Raw genomic sequence first — 24,938 nt, 5'->3', positions numbered from 1 at the left:
ATACGCCGAGGTGCGATTTTTCAGCACACCTAAAAAAAAAAAAAAAAAATTTTTTTTTTTTTTTTAAGTTTTTATTTTTATTTAGAATGTCCCTGGAACTTAAAAATGTCCCTGGAAATATTTTTAATTTTTTTTTTAAAACTTGAAAAAAAATTACAAAAAGATTTTAAAAAATTATAAATTCATATTCAAAATAGGCAAATTTATAATTGATGTTCACATTACAACCTATTTATGAAGTAAAGAAGCATACAAAACAAATGCATTTTAAAATCATTCATAGATTATTATGTGAACATAATTTACAAATTTGCCTATTTTAAACAAGAATTTATAATTTTTAAAATCTTTATAATTTTTTTTTTAAATTAAAAAAATTCCAGGGACATTCTAAAGTTCAGGGACATTCTAAATCCAAAAAAAAAAAAAAACTAATTAAAAAAAAAAAAAATTACAAATGACACTAGCAATAAGTCCAAAGTCCAGGGACATCTATGCAGTATACACCATTCATTACCCCAGAGCTTTTACCATGGCCATTTAAAAAAAAGTACATGTATGTTGTCACAATTGCTAAGTTTTAGCTGAAAATGAAATCATAGTCATACACCAGTTTTGAAAAAAGCACACCTTGGTTTATTTAGGTGTGCGATTTGCAGCACACCTAAAAGCACACCTCGGGTTATCCAGGCGTGCGATTTACAGCACACCTGTCACATTGCAAAACTCAATGCCTGCGTAACCACCCGGGTATAAGCCCACCTCATGTACCTGTAGAATCACAACCAGCCAAAATTCCTAGTTCCTAGAATAGCCCATTGTTTCCAAATAGCATAACCAGGGATGCCAGTCTTCCGGATATTTCCGGAAATCCGGACCGCGCGTATTTTTTTACAAAATTTCCGGTCGCAAAAAAAATCTCCGGTTGGAAGGGAAAAAAAAATACCGTCGCGTCCGCCCGGCTCTGAAAGAAATAAAATAAAATATACTGCCCTCTTTTGTCAACTATTTGTCAACTAATCACTCTCATGCTCAAGAGCACGCGCCCGTATGCATGGTACAATACGCAGTGTTTTTGTTGTAGCTGTACACCTCTAGGGATGAGACGGAAACACGAAAAATGTGACTTGTTGGCTGCAAATTCGGAAGCCTTGATCGCATGAACGTGCGTTTTGTTTTGACAATAAAATATTAATAAACTTTAAACTTGCGTGTGTGGTATTGAATTACGGGCCGAATTACGATCGGATTTGCTGTTTATCTTGCGATCAATCATCACAATGGAAGTGGATAGGAAAGCAGATATAAAGACGATCGATGCTGGAGTTAAAAATCGGTTTAAATGGCAATGTCTGGAACCAAAGGATGATGCAGGACGGTTTTTGTCGGATTACATACGGAAAGTAGATGTTGCAGGGAAGTATAAATGTACTTACTGTCAGGGTATATATTCGTACGCTAGCAGTGGAAATAAGGAAATTTAGCTGTATATTTGTAAATCATTTGCTTTAATTTTTAATCTGTTGACATGTAACTTCCCCCTAAAAATAGCCTCCCCTGTGGTGTAAAATGTGCAGAAACCGTCTGGCTTTGGGGGGCTTTGCCCCCTCGACCCCCAGCAGGGCTTTGCCCCTGGACCCCACGCCGTGAGGGGCGAGAGCTCCACTCGCTACGCTCGCTCCGCTTCGCCTTTAGTATTTTATGAAATATTATTTTCCTTCCCAACTTGAGGAGGCAACTGGCATCCCTGCATAACCACTCAGGTATAAGCCCACCTATAGGCTCACTTCTTTTTTCAAAACATTCTAGAAATAAGGGTGCACTCGGGTATAAGACCAGTAGTAATTTTGACCAAGTTCTTAAATCAAATCAATGCTTTGCTTTCATATTTAAAGAACAAATATAAAACAATATTAGTTAAAAGTTGACATTCAATACTTGAAACATTGACAAAGATGCTAGAAATAACTGGTATATTGGGCATGATGTCATACAAATTGGATTTTTTTAAATTCAAGTTCTAGCCTCTCCCCACTGTTATAAGCACAAGCATCGATGGTCGATTGAAAGATCGAGTTAATTTGCTTCTATTGCCTAAATGAGCTTCTCCAGTACACCCCTTGTGGAAGACACCATCTTAATCGCCCACAGTGGGTACATGGATCTCAATTGGAATAGTCCAAATGTACATTTTTCTTACCTTTCCTCCATTACGCAGACCCTTGAGAATGACTACAACAAGAACCCGGAAGAATTACTTGGAGTGTTAGGTCATATGATGTCTGGTCAAAGCTTTGAACTCATCAGTGCTGCTGGAGCTACGTCCGGAAAACTCAAGAAATTTGCTGCTAAATATATCAAGTAAGAATATGCTTAATTTCTACAGTAAATAAATTACTTCTAGTATCCACAGGTGGTATCCCATCTTAGTTGGAGGTTCTTAGTTAACACACATGTTGCATACATTGTACCTTTCAACAACTTCTTTACAGAAACATTGGAAATAATTCCAATTCTGGAGTGCTAATCGATCAACCGTGAGCAGCCTCACACATCTCATCAAAGGCTATTTCAGTGGGTGTTTAACTATACGCGAATAAAAGACAGTGAATAGATGTGACAGGATTACCTACGGGATTATCTCAAGTATATAATTCTGTTAACCTTTCTCTGTCTTACATCTTCCTCTGATTTGCCAAAACAGTATGCACAGTCATATTCTGAGTCTATAGTCGTAATAAAATCTTATCTCTTTATTTCAGAATCAGTGACCAAACAAGACAAGGCAACCCTACGGAGCAGAGTAAAGCATCACAGATTAGAGCTGTACTGTTTGATATCTCATTCCTTATGCTGTGTCATATAGCACAATTGTATGGAGCAGAGGTAGGAAACACTGTGTGTGTATGCAGAGTTGTCAACTACATGTAGTAGTGTCGCCTTGTTGTTGCTGAACCATGAAATGGTCTCAGCCTATAGTAGTCTATGTTACTTCCTTCCTTCCTTAAATACTTCCTTACTCAGCAACCATTTGGTCTGAAATGGACATATCTGTAAATGCCACAAAGGTATGACCCCATGAGTGGTGTCATATGAAAGAGGAAAACATAAAGAATATAATAAAAATATTTCCAAACGTCAGAGGTCATCCAGGGGTCACAGGGGTCAAAAAAGGTCATTTTAACCGAAAATGCTCTGATTGAGCTTAAATTTAAATGCAATGGTCCTTATGACATTCTAAACATTTTAAAAACATTTTAAAATTCATTTAAGGTCATTAAGGGGTCATAAAGGGGTCAAAGGTCAAATTTTTCAAAATGCTCCAATTGAGCTGAAATTTATATGCAATGATCCTTATGACATTCTAAACATTTAAAAAACATTTTAAAATTCATTTAAGGTCATTAAGGGGTCATGAAGGGGTCAAAGATCAAGTTATCCAAAATGCTCTGATTGAGCTGAAATTTAAACGCAATGATCCTTATGGCATTCTAAACATGTTGATAATATTTTAAAATTCATTTAAGGTCATTAAGGGGCAATAAAGGGGTCAAAGGTCAAGTTGTCAAAATGCTTCAATTGAGCTGAAATTAAAATGCAATGATCCTTATGACATTCTTAACATGTTTTAAATATTTTAAAATTCATTTAAGGTCATTAAGGGGGTCATACAGAGGTCAAAATTCAAGTTTTCAAAATGCCAGCTTTCCACGATCAAGGTATATTAAAACGGCAATTAATGAAACAGTCTTATTAAAATTAATACTATCCAGCACAGTATTGCTGCTTGATCAGATCATCACAGTCATCTGCCTAACTTACCTCGTGCCCTTGCAAAGGGCACAGTTGCTCTAGTTTATATTCTTTACTTTTCCTCTTTCATTAACACCACTCGGCCGGTCATACCTTCGTAGTATTTCGAGATTATCACCTAGGTTTCATTATCATTGAGGTATAGGACTTTTTATTTTTTAGGAGGAGAGCAGATAGGGCAACTACTTGATTATATTTCTACATGTTCATACTACATACTCTGAAAATTTTAGAAAATTCAGACGAGTCCGTTTTTTTAAATCACATTTTTGTTCCTAAAATGGGGGTTATAAGCGCCCTCAACGGGCACTCTCTCCATAGGGCTACATGTAAAGACCAGTTATAGACAAATGGCCCTAAAATAAAACGGACTCGTCATGAATTTCCTCAAATTTTGCATATGATGTAGATTTAACATCTGGAATGTAATGCAAGTGATGCCGTTGCTGCTCTCCTAAATTCATTTTTAAAATGTCCGCCCCAGACCAAGGTGTTATGTCCATTACAGACTCCGGGTGACAGTGGTATAGGCCTACCACAATATACTGCCGAAGCCACATGGTTCAGCTATGGTGCGGTTATCGCTCTAGTTTTACTTTAATTAATGATTTCGCCTGTGTTTCGGCTGGAAACAATATTTGGGATGTGCTGTCTTCCTTGTGTGACCTGTTTCAGTCTGAAATTAACAAAATTTTGGCCAATTTTATCATGAATATTGCAAAAAATTTTGTGTGCTTCTGATGCTTTTTTCTCAGTAAAGTCATTCTAAAATTTTAGCCGGTACACTACTCAAAGCTACTGGAGGGAAGAGAGTGACAAGAACACTTGTCTGTGACATCAAGTTGTCAGTATATATACACAAGTTTGAGCCCCAATAACACCCCTTCCAAAAATCTGGCTTCACCACTGATGTGTACTTATCAAACATCAGTGCCATAAGTACTTTTTAGTGGAGGTGTGCATTCAATGAATTCGTCGGCCGTATCACATACTGATGTATTTGCAAAATATGCATTTCGAGAAAATCGAACTTGAAAATCTAGCTATTTTCATTTGCTGCATAATCTTGATTAAAATATTATTGTCGATTAAACCCAGTTTAACAGTAATGCAAATATACCATATTTTCAATATAATTCACTTATCACTATTAGAGCATAACTTATTCTGCAAAAAATCAATATAAAATTAAATATGGCACTATGTGAAAAGGACTAATGTTAATTTCGCTGTTCAAATGACAAATACGTAGCGCAAATACGTCAGTATGTGAAACAGTTGCACAAATACATCAGTATGTGAAAAGGACAAAACAGCAATTTTGCCGTGCATTGACAGAATCACGCAAATACGTCGTGCAAATACGTCAGTATGTGAAACGGCAAATTCTTCAAATTGCAGATATGATATACTGGGCTTGCGCAGTATAGGTGATCAGCAAATACGTTGTTATGTGATGCAGACATTTCAAGGTTTTGTAAATGCGACTTAATTAAATTAATTAATATCTTACTAATTAAGCCACTTTGAGGCATGATTTTTGGTGAATATATAGAGTAGAACATAACAAACTAACATACCAATTTTCTCAAAAATGTTTAAAATGTCGAATACGTCAGTATGTGATACGACCAACGAATTAATACCCACTATCAATGATGTGAAAATGTCAATGTCATGATACATTTGTTATGCTTGTATTAATTCTCTTCTTCCCACAGATGGTTATAACAAATGGCGGTGAATCGTTCTTTGAGACGTGGGCTTTGCAGAGTTTACCGGATGATAGCGGCCCCAAACCAATGGGTTACATCCCACCGGCAGACCAGGCCAAAGTGGATATGTTATTAACACAATGTCAGACTGGGTTTGAATTCAAAACATTGTAAGTATAGCAATTTAGGGTTAATACTTAATAGAGTTTACCGGATGATAGCGGCCCCAAACCAATGGGGTACATCCCACCAGCAGACCAGGCCAAAGTGGATATGTTATTAACACAATGTCAGACTGGGTTTGAATTCAAAACATTGTAAGTATAGTAATTCAGTGTTTGTATAGTGTACCGGATGATAGCAGCCCCAAACCTATGGGTAATATCAGGGCTCCGACTGTGAATCTTGAAACGGCTAATTTTCAAGCTATGGAGCCTGAACAAAAACCGTCGCGAATCACACATTGTGTTCACGCATGTGTGTTGCCATCAAAGTGCTGCAGACAGTTTCCCCAGCTGTTAATCACTGTTTTAGCTTGACAACTATTTCTAAAAAGAAAAAAGTCTCCAAGTGTTGTGTATCGGGGCTTGTAATTAGAGCAATTCTCATGAATGAAAAAAACAAACATTTGGACAGGGGGTCTGACAGTTTTCATTTTGCATGAAAAATGTTATTCTATGACGTATGCTATTGATTTTAGTGTTGTTTTATATGTTCTTGTCTTCTTCATGACAAAGATTCAAGTTTTGAAAGTTGCATAAGATTGGGATCATCCATTTCCTTGGAAACGGCTATTTTATGTCCAAATGAGATGGGGGAGTAGCCACACAGCCTCTCCTTAACTAACCCTAGCCCACTACATGAGTTGCCATCATAGAGGTACCCTGTATATGTGTTACTTGTCTCTGCCCAGCTCAAGGAGCAGCAGGGCTGGATTTACCACAGGGCACAGTGGGCCACAATCTGAGGGGGGGGGGGGGCAACATTTTGAGAGGATAAAAAATTATGTTATAAAAAAAAAGGAAGATGAAGTAGGAATAAGTTGTAATGTTCATCTTCCTTTGTCCTAATTTTGCCCCATATTAGCATGAAAATTGCAAATTGCATTTGACCAGGTAAAGTAATTTCAGGATACTCAAGCAATTTGAAGCTAGAATTCTTGAAAAAACCTAGGTTATAGTGGTGGGGGTGGGGTGTAACACTTTGATCCAAAGAGCCAGGGTGCAATCATGTTGCTGTGCCCAGGGGCCAGCAAAAGGTAAGTCCGGCCCGAAGGGAGGCACGTCATGTGTTGGGGGGATTTGTTGGATTCAGCAGGGTTGAGAGATATGCTATGGTGACAGAAATCATATGAAGGGATGCTTAGGCCTACAGCCTATTTTTTCTTCTTTGTCCAGACATGTTAGGTGGAATGAAGTGTGCACTACAGTGCCATATGTCATCCAAGAATTACTGAATGCCTGGGAACATGGTAACATCAGTGTGGAAAACATACAGGTAAGGACCATATAGAAGCTGGGACGAATATACCATAGGGTGATAGGCAATATTTTTGCTGGTCATCTGTGCCACGGCTTAATTTTAACAAAATCATAAAGAACAATATATCGAGGGTTGCGAGCCAGAAACCCTCAACTCACAATCACCTGCTCCCACAAAATGAGCAGAAAGTCACCAGGCACTATAGAAGATAGTACAAGATACAGTCCATTAATCATGACAAAATTCAATAGAAAACAAAAGACACAGTGGAGGAAATATTGATTTTTGAAGACCAAAGCAAGGAGCCAACATAATGCTTATTTTGTGAGAGCTGGTCATAGTGAGTTACAGCTTTCTGGTTCTGAACCCTCAATATATTTCATATGCAAACTAAATTTAAAACCACAAATTCTATGCTGACGGGAACGTGTCAAAGGAAATAAATTACTCATTGGTCAAGTGTCAATTTTGAGGGACAAGTTTGAGGACAAGGTATGTGTACAGGTTGCCAAATTCTTCAACCTTCCAAAAATTGCTCATTTTGGAATATCACCAAGCATTTAATTGTTGACTTCCTAGACTTCGCATTAAAATGTAAACAATGAATTAGTAAGACTGCATGACGAACATATTGAGCAATAAACATACACATACATATCATTGCTATCTGGCTTTGTATAAATGTAGTTTAAGCACAAAGCCTTCATAAGCAGGCTGTGGCACACATGAACATACAGACTTAATACTCGTACATGCAGAACAGGGAGCTTTAAAAGAAACAACTGGTAACCTAGAAATTTGACACATGTATGGACGCCGTCATTGGGGGTGCTGGGTGCTAAGGAGGTGCTAAAAGTGCACAAGGTCAGCAGAGCGTACAGTACATGTTGCTGTATGACATACGCTTTGGGTTATTCTAGGATAGAACGTCGGGTTATTCTAGGACAGGGGTAATGGTGGCTCGCATAACTGTAGTACTGCTGAAGTGCAAGCTGTCAGATCCTAAACTTGATTAATCCCTGGGGTAACCACTATAATAAAGTTATCCACTATTCTCTCCTCTTCTTTTCCAGAAAATTGTTGACAGTTTGAAGGGCAAGCTCTGCTGCGTTCCCATCTGCTGTGTAGCCTGGCTATGTAGTCATATCACCACGTTGAGTTCAGCTGAACACAGCAAGCCACAAACAATGCTGGAAATGTTCAGTGCTTCCAATACAAGCAGCCCAGCCACGATGCAGATGTATGACAATGAAAGGTAGGTATATGGCTGGTGTTCGCCATGGATGAAGGAAAGATGCATGAAAAATGCAGACAAAAATGATGTAATCCATGTATTTGATCCCAGCTATCCTGTTGCTCTCTTGCTGTCCTCTTGATGTTTCCTCTCATCTGCTACGGTTTATAGCAAACTATTGTTGGTTTCCATTTGAAATTACTTGGTACTTTAGGTAAACATGAGTAGTAAACATTCAGTAAACATGAGTAGGGTTTAATCTTTCCCTAGATAAGTTTTTTTAGATGGCTGAGCTTTTGGAACTCTATCAAGTGCCATCTTCAGAGCAACTAAAGGAACAAGATGATTATTGGCTTTATTTTAAAAATCACAGCGATTTGACCACTTCAGTAGCCTAAGTTATTGCTTCAATTTGGCATAAGTTGTTAGAGCATGGGTCCTCAACAAAATATGTGATGCGATCAAGCAAAATCAGTCGGAACTCGGAAATATTGAGTTTGAGATATAGCCAAACAAAGGCAACATTTCCTATTGTTATTTTGGGAACTCTTTTTAAAGAGTTTCCAAAATTGCTCATATCTTTGAAACTGGTTATTCAATTTCAATGGGGCTTTCTGTAAAATACAGCTTTGCAAATGCATTTTACTATCCTATAAGAAACTGAAAATTTAATAGTTCCGACTGATTTTGCTTGATATGATGTTTATTTGTTTAAACGGTCACTCCCTGTGGAGACACGCTTGGGTTATGATGGGACCAGGGCAGGCTCCTGATGGGAATAGGCTCAAACAAACTGCTCAAGCCAGGCTAAAAAGCCTATACACTAATCCGACGAGCCAAGTGATGGTCAGAATTCAGTCCGCCATTACTGGGGGCCATCCGCACCAAACTGGTGTTGTAACTGCCCAATTGGGTAGAATAGCACTGCTTCAAAATCAACCTTATTATTGTATTGCATTGTAAACTTTCAGCATCCTTTTGTCACATGGGTGATGGAACACAGTTTAAAATTCCCGCAAAGCCTGCATCATTTCAGGTAGGATGGCCCCTTTCAATGGCTGCCATTGAGGTGTAGGAATGTGTGGAATCATATTTGTCTATATACGCATACTAGCCTTTATGGAAAGAATTCACAGCATACAATGCACTTGGTCTGTAGTAGTCTGTGGCTGCTGAACCATTTGGTATGATGCTGCATGTCACCTCATCTATTGCACACACTCTTCTTTCCTCTCTTTGAAGAAAAACCGTTTTTACTGATGGGTTTTCTCCATTTTCTTTTTAATTTTGGCTCATTTCAGGAAATATCCCATTGATTTTTATTTTTCCAACAGAAACACGATGATGACTACGATAATCAAGAAGATGATCGCCACAATCCCCTCCATGTCGAGACCCAGCAAAGATTCTCCCACGGCACATGATGAACCTACCCCTCTGGTGCCACTGATCACCCCTTCCACAGAAGTGTTAAGTTCCATTTTCCATGGTATACTGAAAAGGGGCACCATTGATAGAAAGGCTGTGTTTTATGTGGATCAACTACTCAACTGCGGGGGTGTGTACTGGTTTTGCAGAGGGGTGATTTTTGAGCTGGTTAATTTGCATCGGAAGGATGAGTTAACTATCGGAGGTACTGTTGTTAGGACAAATTTTTAAAAAGATTTGCCTCAAAGCTCACATATGCATTAATTTGTGCGAGTTAGTCGCACCTAAATTGTCAAACGGCTTTTATTTGAATATCATTATCTTACATGAAAATCCATCAGTCTGCACTAGATTTTGAACATCAGAGCTTTAAGACAAACACTTTTTTTTTAATTTGACCTTAATTGCTATTAAGGATGCCATCATTACTTCTTAAATTTCTTTTTAATTCACCTTTTCAATAAATCCCATAAGCCTTTGCGTTTTGACCCGATGTTGTCACCTGACATCACGCCGATGTGCACAACGTTTAGTGAACATTGTTGAGTTCATCACCATTGGAATACTGTGCGAGCCCGATCGTGATATCCCCCAGATTTTTACCCACAATGCACTCTGTTCTGAATTATTAAATTGGCTTATTGAGTATACTCAATCCTGTTACAAAATAAAGAAGCCTGTATTTTATCTTCTTGGAAATATGAGATTTTTGTTGAAGTTTTGTCTAATTTCTTCCTTCACCTTTTTTTTTCTAGTTGAAGCAGCATTTGCCCTCTTCCAATTTGACATCGAGCAGTTAACACTTACACTGATTCGCCGCATCTTGCCACGCCTCCTGTCTGATCCCAACCACAGAGGGCGCCTTGCTGACCCCATGGGTCATGCTTTGGCAAAGCTGACCATCCTGTGTTTGGCTGCAACTTTGACCTATCAGTCCAGTGTCAAAGGTTAGTATGTAGTTAGTTATCAAAGAGGTTAAACTCAAAGAGGACATACTCTCCCATATTTTGCTTGTCACTCATGGAGGGCAAACTAGAGTTTTCGGCAAGGTTCTTCCGCGGTCTGCCAATTTGGCGCTGTTTACGGTGTAAACATGGAAGTGGGATTCTGATTGGCTAATTTAATCATGTCCTCATAACATCGGCATCTCATTTGCTGATGAAGTTGTATAGCATCGCGTAACTGCGATAATAAAAAAAAAAGCAGTTGGACACCGCTGAAGAATCTTGCTGCATACTATAGTATACCTCTGCAATATTTTGGCATGTGCCTGGTAAACTTTGATTTGCAGTGTGTGCTCATTTGCGTTGTGCAAGAAGTGCATTGCACTGATAACATGCACTAAGTGCTACACAGATCTTTGTAACTGTCAGCTTAAAAGACTTAAATAACCTACCATTGTAAGAATTGAGGCTTACTGCGATATGTTAATTTGGTAGGGGACATATACTAATGCTAGCAGTTTAACTGGTTTATATAGTGCATTTTCCCAGAGGATTCAAAACGCTGTTATTTTGCTGCCACTAGGCATCAACTAGGCTGGTTGCAGCCGAACCCAGCGCAAACCTAGCCACACTTTGATTGTAACATCCACCAATTGTCTGTGCAGCTCCCCAAATTCTATCAGGTGAAGGAAGTTTTTGATAACTAAACAACAAATCACCAATTTTGAAAGCAGGAGGAAACCGGAGATCCCCGAAAAACCCAAGGTCAAGTTCAAACCTGCGAGAGCGAGCATGGATTGGGATAATCCAAGTGCACATACAGTTCTTGGGCACGGTCGGGGCTTGAACCCAGGCCTTGTTGGTGCAAGGGGAGGGAACAACTCGCTCTCCCAAATTAATACCTTTGCACCTGACTTATACACAGATGTAACAGAATCTTGGAAACTATAGTGAAGAGATGGAACTTTTCACCATTTGAAGTTGAAATGCAGTAATATTTTCTTGTATTGTTAAGGGATCTAGAATGAGCGTTTATTGCGTTTCGGCAGTATTTTTTGTGGGATATGAGAGCACCTCAGACCTATCGAATTGCATTCTGAATACGAAGCATGTCTTTCTGATATCAAATAATTTTCATTTTTTGAAAATCACAATATAATACAAATTTTATGACAAAAATTTGATATTTTTCAATTTTTTTTTATATATAACAGTCCTCGAATTAAATTATATAAATCTAATGATATATTCTTAAAGTGTATGTAGCAGGGAGGAAAAGCCGACAGTCAATTGAAAATTTTGACCTTTCATATTGAAGATATGGATTTTTTCCCAAAAGACCTATTTTTTTTGGTGTTTTGAAAAAAAATCCATATCTTCAATACGAAAGGTCAAAATTTTCAATTGATCGTCGGCTTTTTATCCCACCTACATACACTTTAAGTATAAATCATCAGATTTGTAAAGTTTACTTGAGTACTGTTAAATATCAAAAATATCAATTTTAATGATTTGCCATAAAATGTGTATTAAATTGCAATTTCAAAAATCAAAATTATTTGATATCAGAATGACATTCTTCGTATTCAGAATGCAATTCGATATGTCTGATGTGCTCTAATGTCCCACAAAAAATACTGTCGAAACGCAATAAACGCTCATTTTAGATCCCTTAAGTAGTGTAAGTAGATAAATATTACACCAAAAAGCCTCTGTTTTTTCTTCTCAGATGTGAAATCCAAAGAGAGTCCATTCAGACTGAGGGGACGCAAACGAGCAAGAGGAGACCTGGACAGAGATGTGAGTTCAGTTCGGGGGCACTGCTAATTCAAAGACGTCTCTGATATCAAATACTCTTGAAGCGTCATGCCACATAACAGTATCATATTTCATAGACGTCTCATAAATCACATACTCCCTAGTTTCAAAACCCAGTCGCAAACGATATAAGTAATTTTGATGAACATGCCAGCGCAGTGGGAATAATTATGTGTATAGGCCTTATCAGGGTTGTAGCTAGCAAAAGTTGAGCATGTTGAGTGCCTGCTAATTTTACTATCCAATTCATGAATTGGATAGTAAAATTGGCATTTTTTTACTTCAAAACATTTGATTTTGGCCATTGCAATCTAAGTGTGTTCTGGGACCATTTGTCAGAATTTGCACAGATAGATATACTTTTTGCACAGGTAGATATTTGCTAAACATAGGAAAGTTTATTCTAATACACTCAGCTTCGTTCCGATGTGCTGCATCGAGTGCCCAGCTGTCAACAAAGCTAGACGGATGTGAGATCAAAGACTCCCATATGTGAAATCACTGACCCGTCTTTGAAATCAGAGACGTCCGGTTATTACGAGTGCCCCCGAACTGAGTTTGTGAGGTTCTAAATCAAAATTTGAATTAGGAAATGTGAAATATATGTGACGTGTCATATCAAAAGGAGACACTTTTGAGCAGGTTATCAAATTTGAGGTTTTTACATATCTTAAATATAGAGATATTTTGCTCCCCAATGCCGCTTTCCCCAATGAAATCGGACATTCCTAAGCGAAGATATTGAGTTCGTAAGTTATGGTATTGTCAAATTGGAAATTGAGATATCGGCCTTTAAAAATATTATTGACAATGTTGAGAGTAGGAATTACCATGAAAAATGTCTCAAAAAATACAAGATGCCAGTTATATTCCGGTCTGAAACTCTCAGACAACATTTTTAACATTAATAACATCACAAATCTGTAACAAACCCAAATTGTGAAAAAATCACCACCGGGTAGATATTTGGCTATTTCTCCATTTACGATCCTGCCCAAAAGTGTCTCCTTTTGACATGACACGTCACATATATTCCCTACTTTATTTCACCTTGAGATTGATAGTGATGTCAGTGCTTTTCACGCTTTGAGTGCAAACATGCTGACAAACTACCGCTTGTATGTGTGTGTATAGATCCTTTTGGATTAAGTGGTGTACAATTCCATACTGCCATCAGTAAAATACTTTTTGTTTTGTTTTTTTACCAATAATCATGCACAAAAATATTGGGACATTATCTCCCACACAGTGGTGTAGTATATTTAAAATGGAGTCACCCATTCAGGTAACACAACACAGTTTGAGATGTGAAAAGCCTCCCCCCTGGCTGCCCTGATATTTAAGATTTATAGGCCTTTAAAATTGAACTGATTATCAGATCAGTTATCGGTAAAATATCGGATCGGTAACAAATTTTCAGATATTTAAGTCACTCGGAAAAGGATAATACCAATTTTTTTTAGACCTAATCATACTCTATATGGATCTTATACCTATTGAACACCTCATTGTTACATTTTTGTGTGGTGTATTATAGGATGTTGGTGGACTCAAGGATGATGGTAGACCTTCCAAATTAAGAAGACTTTTGAGTGCCACAGAAGAAGATGGCGGACCATCCAATGTCACAGGTAAGATGTTTACTACTATAGGTATAATCTTTCCACAAATGATGTGTCAAAGACTGGTGCTACTTTTGAGGCCCTTTGGAAATAACAAGTTTCACATATTATTGAAACCATTATTAAGGTAGCTTTTTCGTTATTCATTATTTTCAAATGAGGTGCGCTCCTGTGAGTGTAGTACATATTATGGCAATTTCAGATTGCGTTTCACTGAATTAAATCACACAAAGGTGCACAGCAGGCTTCCCGTTAGTGTGCGTCATTGCGTCCAGACGCGTATTTTACAAATTTGGACGCAAATTCACATGGCTAATCAAGTATTTTATGCGTCCATGTCACATGCATTTGGACGCAGACAAAACTTCGAAATTTTATCATTAATTGATGATAAAAATAAGAAATTTTTATTATTTTATATTTTTAAGATAATAAAAGCCCCAAAATTTTGACCCACCTGCTAAGAATTGAAGTAAATTCTGCAATATTTGTACATGCAACGTCAGGAAATCGTGCACTTTTTGCATGCTTTCCGAACGATCGCTGTACAGCTGTTTGATTTGTTTACAAGCAAGCACGCGTGCACGCTAACGTCACGGTGTTTATTTAATTATTTATCACAACCTGACAATATTCAATTTTAATATTTTAAGTTTATTTTCTCATAAATAATCTAGGTTTCCTTTATTAGTATTATTGTTACGATGAATAAAAGCAATTTTAAAGACAAAATCTAAATGATAACCCTTTTTCGTATTATTTGTGGCAGCGAGTGTTTTAGTTTTTGTAGCATCAACAGCGCGTTAATTTAAAAATAGAAACGCGGAAGTGAAAGTACGAACGAAAATTGCTCAAGATTGGCAGACTTTGCTCATGTTTTTGCACCTGTTTTTGACCACGTTTCGGACCAAAACTGACACAGAAATGAGAAAAATTATCATAGCGAATGGAGATGGAATATCACGGCGAAAATGCACTTTTATTTTTTTTTAACAATCAACATTTGATAAGGTGTAGACCCGGGGTACGTGTGAATCGTCATAATCGTGAATTTCAGATGGACGCACAAAAATCTGTCTGGACGCAAGTTTTTGCAACCTCGTCAGCAAACTTGCGTCATTACGGACGCACATTTTTAAAACCTTAACGGGAACCCTGGTGCACAGCAATCCTGGAAAATTGCCATAGGAATGGTTATCTGATGGAGAGTTAGTGGTAGTCTAGTGACATGATGATGCGCTAAACATTTTTTTTTAAAGGAAGAAAAAAAGAAAACAAAAAACAAGGTGCTATACTTGGGAGTCAAGTGTATTGACCCTCTATTGTTATGTCCAATCTATAACTTTACTGAGATTGGGTACGGTCAATTGAATCATTTATTTTAGATCATAAATAGATTACCTTTCTTCTTGAAAAACTCGCATGCTAGCCCATCCCTGGATATAAGCCCACAATATTTTGAGGCAGAACCTATCAGGGGTTTTCAATTATATGTGACCATCCAGCACAACAGAGCCCTGAAGTCGCCAATCATCATTTTTGAGATATTCAACCAAAATATTCTGCTTGAAATTAGCTTTAAAATGATGTATACGGTATCATGTCTATAGTACTTGACATTAAAGTAGTGAAAAATCAATAAAACAGTCAATAAATCCTTTGTTTCCTATTGTTTATTGTTAAGTTCAATGGAGCATATCTCAATAGTGGCACTGGCAACATCCGGGCTCAGTTGTGCTGGATGGTCACATATTTGCTTGCAGACCATGGAAGGCCAAAATCATTTCAAAAATTTGAGGGCCAAATACACCTTGTTTTGCTATGTTTTACTGTACATTTCAGAGCTGTTCAAGGGCCAACTACAATCGGTCAGCAGGCCAGATCTTGCCTGCAGATCACCTATTGAGAACCCTTCATCTAGATCTATTGTTTGGTTCACCTCAAGTTCGGAAGTGACTTCAGTGCTTTAACGCGGCTGTGCTGCAAGTGTGCGGACAAACCACCTTTGTATGCCTACGTTAATACTCTGTGCGATTAACTTTACATGTGTGATTCAATGCTGCGACCATTGAAATAAGCACCTAAGTCACTACCAAACTTGAGGCAGACCAATGTATAAAGAGTAAGCGTATACCAGAGTTGTTATAATACTTAATGCATAAATTGCTTTTGTATGTGTTTTTATTTAGCTGTTGGTAGTGGAGGCAACTTTCTGATTCCTCAGACACAGCAAGCTTTGGTTGAACCAATCAACAAGGCTCTAGGTAAGTAAGACTAGGCGGGTACTCAAGTTTGGTGTGGGTAGGGTGCTGCTGAGAATTTGAAAATGGACTGATCCAGAAACAAATTTTCCAACAACTTTTGACCCATCACTATACCTTAAGTATTTTTACAACTTTTCCCAAAATTTTGTAAACTTTTCAAAAATATATATACTGAATGGCCGAATATGCGACCCATGTTGCGGCACATCCTGTATGGTCATTTACACTGAGCACCGCGTGATTTTTTTGTTACTTCTTGTACTCAGGATTGTATCACAATTAGGCCCACATTTAAAATCCATATATACACCCTCTATGGAAAACAGGACCTTAATCTTTCACACAGAGAGTGTGAATTTCAAATTGGGACACCTGAATGGGTGACTCCATTTGAAATCTACACACCCTATGTAGGAGATTAAGGTCATGTCTTCCATAGGGGGTGTATAGATTTCAACTGGAATAACCCCCATGTTTGGGTGATGGGACTCCATGTATGGTAGAAAACATGTGTGGACCACATAACACTTTTATTCATATTTTTGTTATATATAGACCACTTTACATTATTGTTTATCAACAAAGGCGAGGATTGGTCTGTCGATATGCCCCGAACGAGCAGCTTCACTGTTCAATGGCTTTCTTGTACTATATGAAATGTGGTGGGAGATTTAAAATACACATGCCCTGAGCAGACTACGATGCGCACGCACACTGCAGGGCAAAGAACAATGGAAAATACCATAATGCGTGCGCATACTGCCGGGCAATGACGTCACATGTCAAGTGGTCTATATAACCATCCACCACAAATGGGCTGTAAAATCTGCATTTTCACTTTTCAAGATATTGGACAGGCAAATTTTTTACAGCAATATATCAATAAATAGGTTGGGAAATTTTTTTTTTATTGTTCAGTTTAAGGTTCAATGAACCGTATCTCAGAACTACAATCTTGGAAAAAAGTTTTGGAACACTTTTGTGTCAAGAAGGGAAAACTGACACCCTTCTACCCGGGCAACACTGGGAAATGCTGATGTCTTCAGCAGTTTTTCAAAGTGTTCCAACATTGATTGATGGGGAGAGGGGAAAGAGTAAATCATTGTTGTAGATGTCGTGTTTGTTCATAAACAAAATACAAATCATTTCCATGATCAGTGCAAATTCTGCACAGAATTACAACATAGTGTCCCAAGTACTTTTTTTTTTCCAAGATTGTAGTTCTACCGACCTTGCAGCCCTTTTGTCATGGATGGGCGCATATTTTAGACATGAAATATATTAAAACCATTTGTGTTTTCTTTCTACCCCTTTGAACAGTCTCTCTATTCCAGTTGTTTTCTTCGTTGACATCCGGTAGTCTGATAGACCCTAGGACACAGTTTGTGCAGTCATTCATGCATGAATTACTGTACTGTGGCAACACCATCACATCAAGTGTACTGCAGTTTGCACCTATTAACATGGTAAGATCCTGACTTGGAATGCAATAAATTCTATCAAATTCCTAGGTAAAGAAATAAACAAACAAAATGATGTTTACTGCAGATTGCTACTGCCACTGTGGATATACAAAGACATAATGCAAATGTGTGATCGCATGATATTAATATGATGGTAATGAGTGCCTTTATTTATTCTCCCTACTTGGTGCCTTTCCACTATATATAGAGCCCCCCTCCCCCATGAACTTTCTTAGCTTGCCCCTGTGTAAGTACCAGCTTTTGGTGCTCCTTTAGCATGTAGTTGGGTACAGAATTGGGCTATTCCTGTTGAAATCCATACACCCCCTATGGAAGACATGACCTTATCTCCCACACAGGGAGTGTGAATTTCGAATGGAGTCGCCCATTCAGGTAACCCCATTTGAAATTGACACTTCCTATGTGAAAGATTAAGGTCATGTCTTCCACAGGGGGTGTATGGAGTTTAATTGGAATAGCCCATTGCTTATCACAGGAAGACCATCAGGACTTATGAGTTTCAATGCATGTGGTATTTGTGAACAATTCTGGGATCAACGATTCCAACCCTATCCGCATTGTTTATCCTAAGGGGCGTTGGATGGTGTCACTGCAAGACAAGGCGATGCTGTTTTTCATGGAAAATGAAAATTTTGTCTTTCAAAACATACCACATAATAAGTACCCTCTTGAAATGACCAGGGTGCTAATTATAGGTTGTAAACAGTAGCTGAAATTATTGATGACAGAGGGACATTCAAAAGTGTTTGCCACTTTTCCATTTCATATGGAAGATGTTGAGCACATCAAGCATTTCAATGTATATGGCGTTCTTAGTCAGTGGGAGTGGTCTATTAGTAGACACATAATCTGATTGGACAATCGCATGATTTTGGGTGTCGCCTATCAGGCTGTAGACGACCCCACGCCATCATGAGTGTTGATAACGCATAACACGCTCACAGAGGTGCGCGATGTATCGCGTTGTATGCGTGAGACGCAGTGCGAATACTCGCACGCTGTAGCAGTACGCACAACAAAAGATGTGAAGTTGTAAACAAGTTTCGCTTCATTTTAGAAAAAGGGAGTTTTATGACGGTAACTTAATTTTTGCTTTAAAAAATAGTTTACAGTTATTAAAATAATATTTAACTGACTGCGCCGGCATCCACTACTCAAAATATTGGACCTGCCTGTCGTCTATCACACGGTAGAGGATAGGCAAAATAAGAATTCCTATCGTTTATTCTCTAATTTGTTAACCGTCAGTTCTAGAATGGACAATGCTGTTTTACATGGAAAATGACCATTGACTGTCAGAACATACCACATAATATGCACCCAATAGAAGTGACTTGAGTGCTAATTAGGTTGAAATCTGTAGTTGAAATAATTGATTGCAGTACAACATTTTAAGTATTTGCTACTTTTTGTTCATTTCAGATCACGCAGATATTGAACACATCAAGCGGCCAATTCTTACAGAACTTTGCGTTGATAGTTGGCCGTATTGACAGTAACACCGCTCATAAATTGGCTGTAAGAGCTCTGTGTCAAGCAGCAAGTAAAAGGTGATATTGAGCCAAATGAAGAAAGCCAATCAGTATTGTACCATGGTTGTACATATTATGACATAGATGGCACGCCATATTAATAGTCGGCCGTATTGACAGTAACACAGCTCATAAATTGGCTGTAAGAGCTCTGTGTCAAGCAGCAAGTAAAAGGTGATATTGAGCCAAATGAAGAAAGCCAATCAGTATTGTACCATGATTGTAGATATTATGACATAGATGGCACGCCATATTTAGAGCAAAGGAAGTTTGGCACTACATGCATTAGAATGCACATTCACAGTTGAAGGCAACTGCATTAGAGGCCCTGCATGCTTTTATCGATTGGCTTCAAACAAAGGATTTGAACCGGTGTCCTTCACCGTAATCATAGCGCAGTGCAGTCCATTCAAATGTTGTCATCAACCTGTTTGATCGTAGTGCATTTGTTATGTGTGTGAGACGAACTGTCGCGGTAGATTCCAATATCATGCTTTTGTTGAATGCATTTGTGTAGTCCGCCATATTTATGATATGATACGTCATATGCACAACCTCTATACACAGATTGTGGGTTTCTCTACTGGAAGTCAATTTTTGCCTAAATTCTTCCCCACAATACCACAGGTGTATTGCATAACAATAGATACAGTTTGGAGGTAATCCATCTCCTTTGTCATGCAATACACACATATTACATTGCATTGTGGGAAAGAATTTTGGCACAATTGATTTCCAGTAGAGAAACCCAAAAAAAAAAAATCCATGTATTCATGATGTGATGTGTGTACAGTATGGGTAGAGCATAACGTGTGGTGTATAGTGGTGCTTTTGAGAGTTCTGTACCCAGCTGCAAGGATGGGTATCCTATCGTCAGTATTGTACCATGAAAGTAGATTTTATGACATAGCTGGCAAGCCATAGTTATAGAGCAAGTAATGAAGAGGTGTTATATGCATTGAATGCATATATTCACAGGCCCTGGAAACTCCTATGCCTTCACAACACAGAGATGAGGACAGGATCAACACGGGCTGTATCAAATGATTGGTACCTTACCGTACCTATTTGGTGATTATTGAAAATCATGCTTCTTCAATATGCAAAATTGGATCCTCTTGAAATTTGCAGGATTTACAGTTTTATGAATTTTATAACATCCATCAATAAATAAGGCCGCTCCTATTACTTTTTGATGCGTCAGTCTCGTCTATAATCACTGGAAACTACTGGTTACCAATCATTTTGATACAGTATGCCTGTACCAAGAGATGGGGACAGGAGCAACCTCCCCATTCACTACTTGCATGGTTCTGCCATGATGCACAATGTGCGATGAGAGCCTCGAACTGGCAGTACACATGAATGAGAAGCGAACCAGTCATATTACATTGTGTGTAAAGTTATGTAATTATCCCTTTCATGTGATGTCAGTTCGAGGCTCTCCTTGCACATAGAACATAATGGTGTAACTGTGCAAGTCGTGAATTGCATTTACTGCATTGACACATTGGATCATGGGCATCGCCATTGTTGGTAAATACTGCTACCATGGGGAGGTTCCTTGTCATATCTGCAATATCTTTTTAGGTCAAAATAAATTCAAAGCACATACATTTTTGGCCTTTTTAAGGATTTTTTCTCATTATTATGTAACTTTGCTTAGGAATAACAGATTTCAAAAGTACTTAAACAATGTGAAGGAATTCCACTCCTCTTTATTTTGACATCAAAAACTTGATATCACCCTTTGCCCATTCCTGTCTGATTTTACAAAAACATGTCACATACATGTCTCGTATATATTAATATTTCATCTGGCAACTGCAAGAATGTTGGAAGTAAAATGACAAAATAAATCTTTGTAAACTCTGCATAGCTGATTTCTTATTTATTTATGAAGTCTTCTTTAACCAGGGTATATAGTTCAATCAGTGCTAGACACATGTTTAAGTTTGTTCGGCTTACAATAGACTCATATTAGACTCATAATATGGTGTATTGATATAGAATGGCATGCACACAGGCGCAGCACTTACGCCAGTTGCGCGTTTCGTAATGTGTGACTTTTGCACGCTTATACTTATGTAAACTTAAAGGCCCATTCAGTGATTTGCTCATCCAAACGATCATAATAATCATCAACATTCAGATTTTGGTACCTTCATTATTGTCATAGATGTGCTAACATAGCATGCTAGTGGTTCAGCCAAAAGCTGTGTATAAGCAATTTTAATTTTTTTACACTTTCCCTGGGATCACTGAATGGGACTTTAAGTTGAGACATGACTGATGCATGCAGCAACAAAAAACAAACTAATGTCTGCGTATTATAAACCGAACAAACTTTATAATAGAAGCCCTGGATACACCATAGGATATATAAAAACACTAAAATATTGAGAGCTCAGGGTAACACGCCTAATCGCCATCTTCACCCATAATGGTGATGGGCTATTCCAGATGACATCCATACACCCCCTATGGAAGACATGTCCTTAATCTCCCACACAGGGGGTGTGAAATTCAAATGGAGTCACCCATGCAGGTAACTCCATTTGAAATTGACACTCCCTGTGTGGAAGATTAAGGTCATGTCTTCCATAGGGGGTGTGTGGATCAACTGCTGAATAGCCCAGTGGGGCAGTGTTGCTCTGAGCCTTTGATATAAAATGGATGAGATTTCCCAAAGATAAAGTTATTATGCAGTCATCATAATATTTGGATAATTTTCACCCTTTGCCCAATCAGTGTTAGGCAGATGCTATAAATAGAAGCCATAGAATATATAACATTGAAACATAAAACAGATGATTTCCCAAATAGAAAAATATTATGTACATAATAATTATTTGGTAAGGGTTGTCTCAGAAACATTTGGTCAGAAAGCCAAGGTTTTTTTATTGCATTTTTCCCCACTTTTTTTTTTTTACAACTAAAAAAAGGTTTCTGAAACCCTTTTTTTGTGCCTAATTTACCTATTTGATAAAATAAGTTTGTCATCATTCAAGTGCAAGAATGTTATACCGTATTTCCTCGAATAGTCGCTCTGGGGGCGTTGCATTTTCAAGGGGGTTGAAAGAGGGTGTTTATTAGAGGTCATTTTTAGAACAATAATTCCTGTTAAAATCATTAGGTAAACATAAAACTCGCACTGAAATTATGAACTATGAACTTAGGAACGATGACTTCCAGTTCACTTTCAGGTTTATGATAAGATTTTCACCAACTACCGACACCATGTGTGCACCTTGGTAAGCTTACTACACAAGATAGCATGGAAATATCAGTATTTTGGAAACAACTTGGTTGAAAAAAGTAGTGGGGGCGTTTATTTGAAGGAAGCGACTTTTCGAGGAAATACAGTATCTGCATTTTTAGCATTTTAAAGGAGAATTTTTGTGTTTTATATGACATTAGTTAATTAGGGACACAGACTGACAAAATGCCTCTAAGAAAGAGGCGCTGAGGTCCATAGAACGTTTGATAATGGTTCTTTGTCAATTTAGGACTGATTAGGAATCTTTTATGTTCACTTTTATAAAAGAATTCTAATTCCTCAAATTTGACATTAAAGGGTAACAGAAGGGCTCAAGTTAGTCAATTTGGGTTAAAAACCATACCAAAGTATTCCTTTCATCCTAATGCTTCATGAAAAGTGCTGAACTAAACTGAAACTGGTCCCGTTTGTCATGCAAAATAAGTCGGAAAGGGAATAGTTTTGCACTGTCTAGAATGAATCATTGTCAATAGGTCAACATGGGGCTGACCTATTTTGATGTTGATTGTGATGTTTCCAAGCTGCATTCTACACAGTGCAAACTATTCCTTTTCTGACCTCAAAAGTAGTATATACATATGCTTATAAATACATTAGGGTATAAACTTCAAATAACTTTACATGTAACAAATAACATGACTTCCAAGGCTTATATTAAGCAGACACCCAGGTTTGTTTGTTTTATCCGTGGTTGCCAAGTTTTCGGCTCCTGGTGTGACCAATATTTTACGCTACAAACTATAATTTGGTTCATCTCAAGTTTGGTTGTGACGTCAATGCTACTTTGTGGTTGCGCCATAAGCGTGTCAACAAACCGCCCATGTATGCGCGTGCGCAGTACACGCAGGGCGCTTTTACTTTACACGCCAGCGATTTGATACTCTCCTGCGAGCTAAATACGCACATACGTCACTACCAAACTCGAGATGAACCAAATTATACATGTATAGGACCAGGAGCCATATTTGGGACCAGCTCCTGGTCCAGGCATACTTAATCTTAATATAAGGCCTGATGACTTCCCATATAAAGTTATTTTACTGAAAATGCGGGTGCTATCATAGCTGTTAAAGCTATCATAGGTGAAATAAGTGCTGTTACAGTTTGTGTTTTGCTCGCTTTCATTTGAATTGAGATCATCATCATCTCTTAGAGGATTGAAACACAAGTGATCATAACAATGAATATTATCAGCATTAACATGAAAGTTTGCATCTGATCCTTCAATAGCATCAGTGAAATCGTCATCATCAGTATAATATAATAGCAATATATAAAACGAATTGACAAATATATCTTGAAAATATTGATGTAATAAAATATATTTTAGCCCTAAAATTTCACTAGGACTATGAGAAAAATATGATCTTTCTACTGATGCCAAAATCTCCATTTTGATAAGAAAAAGTGGAGGGATTAGGTTGTCGATCAGGTCACCCATCTTTAAGACCCTTTTTGCACCTTATTTCCTTCATAAGGCCTAAAAAAATGGTTTGATAAAAAAAAATTAGGGTAGGTCATTTGACAATTTTTTTAAAATAATTTTTTACACACATTTTAAGCTGTAAATTGTGTAAATTGGAACTTTTGAAAAAATTTGTCAATATATTTTTGTCAAAAGTATAAGAAAAAAGTCTAGGGTCGTGCCTATTTTAAGGGTCGGTCGGGTTACGCCAATCAAACCTTTTTTTTAGGCCTCAGTTAATAATTATTTAAGCTATGGACATTTTCACCAGCATTTTACCTAATCTTTCATAATCATCAAAAACTAAAATTTCGCCAACTCACACAACAACTTGTACAATTGAATTCAGTTGATCGTTAATAATTTAATCTATATTCGTCTCTCTGGAAGACCTGATATTTTAAATGTTCTGTCCTTGAAAGAGTACATATTATAAGAGCATTATTGTAAAGGCAAGAGATAAGATTAAGGTTAGCCGAGAGTTTTTCATGCGCTTGATTTCAGAGGGGCGTAAGTTCATAACAGAAACAGCCATGCAGAAAATGAACAAGCGCATACCGGGACGTAGGCCTACTTACAATAGAATATCGATCCACGGTCAAGACATGAAAAGGCTATGAAACTTGGCTTAGCTCGTGCTCGGAGCTCGGATGCCGGGGTGCCACAAGCCGCTTTTCGAGCAATTTTCACAAGGATTTTATAAATTTTAAAATTGATTGGGGCACTTCAGTCAAGCTACGCCTGGAAAATGTGTTGATTTTGAATTTATAGCCTTGATATCTTTGATGAAATCAATGCTGCTATTCCCTGATTACAATGTAAGGGTAGGCAACAACAACAATATCAAAAAGCAATTA

At 37.7% G+C, this 24,938-nt stretch overlaps 1 protein-coding gene across 1 annotated transcript in view; it reads left to right on the top strand.

Annotated features, from left to right (window-relative positions):
* LOC140150506 (mediator of RNA polymerase II transcription subunit 24-like) overlaps positions 1–21,208 on the top strand; it is a 44,056-nt gene extending 22,848 nt beyond the window's left edge. Inside the window, 12 exon segments of the mRNA XM_072172539.1 lie at positions 2,219–2,361; positions 2,763–2,886; positions 5,535–5,698; positions 6,926–7,025; positions 8,084–8,265; positions 9,579–9,877; positions 10,428–10,619; positions 12,346–12,416; positions 13,972–14,065; positions 16,246–16,320; positions 17,641–17,786; positions 19,227–21,208. Coding sequence (XP_072028640.1) covers positions 2,219–2,361; positions 2,763–2,886; positions 5,535–5,698; positions 6,926–7,025; positions 8,084–8,265; positions 9,579–9,877; positions 10,428–10,619; positions 12,346–12,416; positions 13,972–14,065; positions 16,246–16,320; positions 17,641–17,786; positions 19,227–19,358 — 1,722 coding nt within the window. The 3' untranslated portion in view covers positions 19,359–21,208.
* Positions 21,209–24,938: the final 3,730 nt, after the last annotated feature.

The sequence above is a fragment of the Amphiura filiformis genome, chromosome 4, assembly GCF_039555335.1.
Source record: "Amphiura filiformis chromosome 4, Afil_fr2py, whole genome shotgun sequence".
Taxonomy (NCBI): Eukaryota; Metazoa; Echinodermata; class Ophiuroidea; order Amphilepidida; family Amphiuridae; genus Amphiura; species Amphiura filiformis.
The sequence above is the reverse complement of the archived record's forward strand: the minus strand, read 5'-3'. Positions and strand labels throughout refer to the sequence as shown.